Source organism: Garra rufa, chromosome 17, assembly GCF_049309525.1.
Source record: "Garra rufa chromosome 17, GarRuf1.0, whole genome shotgun sequence".
NCBI lineage: Eukaryota > Metazoa > Chordata > Actinopteri > Cypriniformes > Cyprinidae > Garra > Garra rufa.
This window is the reverse complement of record NC_133377.1, coordinates 24,221,205-24,224,182: the sequence shown is the minus strand read 5'-3', so window position 1 is coordinate 24,224,182 and position 2,978 is coordinate 24,221,205. Positions and strand designations below refer to the sequence as shown.

At 41.1% G+C, this 2,978-nt stretch overlaps 1 protein-coding gene across 1 annotated transcript; it reads right to left on the bottom strand.

The window, feature by feature from the left end:
• Window positions 1–708: 708 nt before the first annotated feature.
• dlx6a (distal-less homeobox 6a) lies at window positions 709–2,736 on the bottom strand. Its single transcript, XM_073822175.1, has 3 exons — window positions 2,247–2,736; window positions 1,625–1,818; window positions 709–1,412 (listed from the first exon to the last, which is right to left on the bottom strand). Exons 1-3 carry the CDS (start codon window positions 2,554–2,556, stop codon window positions 1,173–1,175), a joined length of 744 nt encoding a protein of 247 aa, XP_073678276.1. The 5' UTR covers window positions 2,557–2,736; the 3' UTR covers window positions 709–1,172.
• Between the last annotated feature and the right edge of the window lie 242 nt (window positions 2,737–2,978).

Sequence of the window (2,978 nt, the reverse complement as noted above, 5' to 3'; positions counted from 1 at the left end):
CAGCTGCAGGGGCTTCTCGTCTCCCTATTCAACATTGTAATTTTAGATAATATCCCAAGCGTTCACTCTCCTCGGCAATTTGTACATGAATAAGCGAATAATTTCATCTTTTGTTTCGTCTTTGCCACTTCAAATCCAAATAAAGATGCCTTTTAGTATTAAAAGTGGTAGAAAATTACAGGTAATTATCTTTGACGGTAAAAACGCTGTAATCAGCGGGCTACATCAAAAATTACCCTAATTATGTCTGCATTTATGAGAATGGAAAAAAAACCCTCTCTTGGATAAAACCCATAAATTGTCCCAAATATCTCCTTCATATTGAACGAGACTGCAGCTGGATGCTTTGTTCAGGATCGATCCTGTGGCGAAAGGCATTCAGCGTCTCGCAGATCAAGGCAGAGAGAAAAGGGAAAAACATTTTGTCAATACCTTAATAATTGAGCTAGAGAATGACAAGATGGACAAGATGCAGCTCTATTCTGTAGGAAAAACACTTTGAGAAGCCACCAACTCGGGTAAGCTATTTTGTTATTGCTTCAGATATCTTTCCAGCATAGAAAAATGTCATAATGTAGAGGTAATTATTTACATATTCCTGTGCACGTTGTTCATAAATCTTAATTTTGTATATTTTATAAAGAAATGTATTCAGTACAGATTATTCCAATAACCAAATGTTTCCAAAAGAAAAAAAGGCACGACACGTTACTTGAAGTCATGTTTACTCCATTTATGACAAAACATAAAAAGGTTTTAACAACTAAAATCGGACAATATATTTACAATCAAATTGCTTGCTTTTGCATGATCAGAAACATCTAGTCAAGAGGTCCGAGTTCGTTTTCAAATGCGACTCAAGCGCTTTTGATACGACAACGTTTAGCTTCCTGTTCCAATGTCATGTTGGCGATGAATGTGTTTGATTAGAGTCAATCGTGAGAACAGATTTTTAATCAATCCGTTTATGATGCTACTGACAGTAAGTTCCATCGTTGACCTTCGCCACGCCACACGTCTTCATCCGTCAAAAGAAATAGTCCCCTTAATAGGCTAGAATAAGTCTCTATTAAGGATGTTAAACCGATGACAATGTGTGTCCTAGCGCGTGTGAACTGGGCGAAGACAGGATGTCAACTTCAAGGCCTCTGGCCTAAAAAAAGGCTAGTTGCCTATCTCTGCATGGCGTCCTGATGAGGCGACGAGTACCAGTGTGAGTAACCGGGCATGTAGCTGTTAGCAGACATGTTTACTCCTTTAGAGGAGGCTGAGACGTCCCAGATAGGAGGAATGGCTGGAGAGCGCGGGGACAGGGCGATGGAGCCCGGCAAAGGGTCACTCTCGTGAGGGTTACCGCCTTGTTTCAACAACTTCTTGAACTTGGACCTTTTGTTTTGAAACCATATCTTTACCTGAAAGACAAATAAAAAATTTAGCTTGCTAAATTGTTAAGCGATGGTGGTATCTAATTTAGTGTAACATGAGATATATATATATATATATTTTTTTTTGCATGCATGCATGCATTATCTACTTACAAAACAAATGCAAGTCCATAGTTAAAATAACAACTTATAAATAAAAAGCGCAATTCGCAATTGATGCAAATGAGTTTACATCTCACCTGTGTCTGTGTGAGCCCGAGAGAGGCAGCCAGTTCCGCGCGTTCTGGTAACGCCAGGTATTGAGTCTGCTGGAAACGGTGATTTAGTGCCTGGAGCTGCAAACTGGAATAAATCGTCCTCGGTTTTCTGATCTTTTTGCCTTTTCCGTTGAAACGTATTTCTCCATTTTCGATCACTGTTGTTTTCTGCTGTTCTGAAAAGGGTGAATATTGTGGAATGATTCGCACATGAATATGTATAAGTCTGTAAAGAATTTAAAATGGGATGATTTTTTTTGACAAACACAAATAGTCTGTAATGTTCTTTCAAGCACTCTATAGCATAATTACATTGTCTGTCATATTTAGGAAATTGCATGTAGTGACATGTCGAGACGGAGACAATTAGATGCTAATTATAATTTGCAATGGTGGGTAGAATCACTGGCGGAACGCAATAAATCATTTTGAGGAGAACACCGTTATCCCTGACATGAGACGGGCAAAACTAGACGAGAACAAAAGAGAACGGGTAAGGTGCTTAAAAAAAGAACTTGCAATGCATGTCCTCGTTAGATTTTATCGAAGAACACCATTAGCCACGAAAACAGAGCTGTGTGTTTACGCATGTAAATACGCTTACCTGTGGCGTCTAACCTGGTCTGTGCTCCGCTGGCGTTACTGTGGTAGGACGGCAGGTATGGACTGTGGTGGGGATGGCTTACATAGGAGTACGGTAGCGACCTGTTATAGGAGTTCGAGCCGGAGTACGGAGAGCTGTCGTGCTGATGATGATGATGAGACCCGGAATGGAGACAGTGGAGCGGATAATGGCTGGCGGCCATCGACGGGGAGCTCTGTTGTGAGTGCGATTGCTGTCCAAACTCCATGAAAGCAGATTTTGACGAGTCTTGAGCCTCCAGACCGTCAGCCATCGTAGTCATGGTCATCATCAAATTTTCTGCTTTGAGAGCACTTACCCCCTATCTCTGAAGTCCAAATGAGTCCTTTCGTTGTGTTCGTTTCTTTCTCTCCTTGGTTAGGAGATATTGCGTTATTACCTCCACAATTTATCCTTTTTTGTCCTGTAATTCTCACGCGGTATGGTGGAAGGTGGGCTTGAGTAAAGGCAGAGATTTTAAGGTGGATTCTGTTAAATTTGAGTCCTTGCTTCCAGACTTGATGCAGCCACTACAAGTAAAATGGTTTGTCTCCAAAGGGCAGCGCCTTCCGATTGGTCATTCAACCTAACGTCATCAGTTCTCTGCTTTAGCTGAGACTTCACAGTGAGTTAACCTACCTTAACAGCTCCCACCGTAGCCATAACCATGTGGAGAATAATAATGCTGGGATATCCCTCTGATATTCACAAAAT

Bases quoted from the DNA above. Each gene is read 5' to 3' on its own strand.
- dlx6a (XM_073822175.1), bottom strand. From the start codon at position 2,556: ATGATGACCATGACTACGATGGCTGACGGTCTGGAGGCTCAAGACTCG. The intron at 1,819-2,246 runs GTAAGCGTATTT...CACCCTTTTCAG, and splicing joins GACCAGGTTAGACGCCACAG to AACAGCAGAAAACAACAGTG. The intron at 1,413-1,624 runs GTGAGATGTAAA...TTTGTCTTTCAG, and splicing joins TCGGGCTCACACAGACACAG to GTAAAGATATGGTTTCAAAA.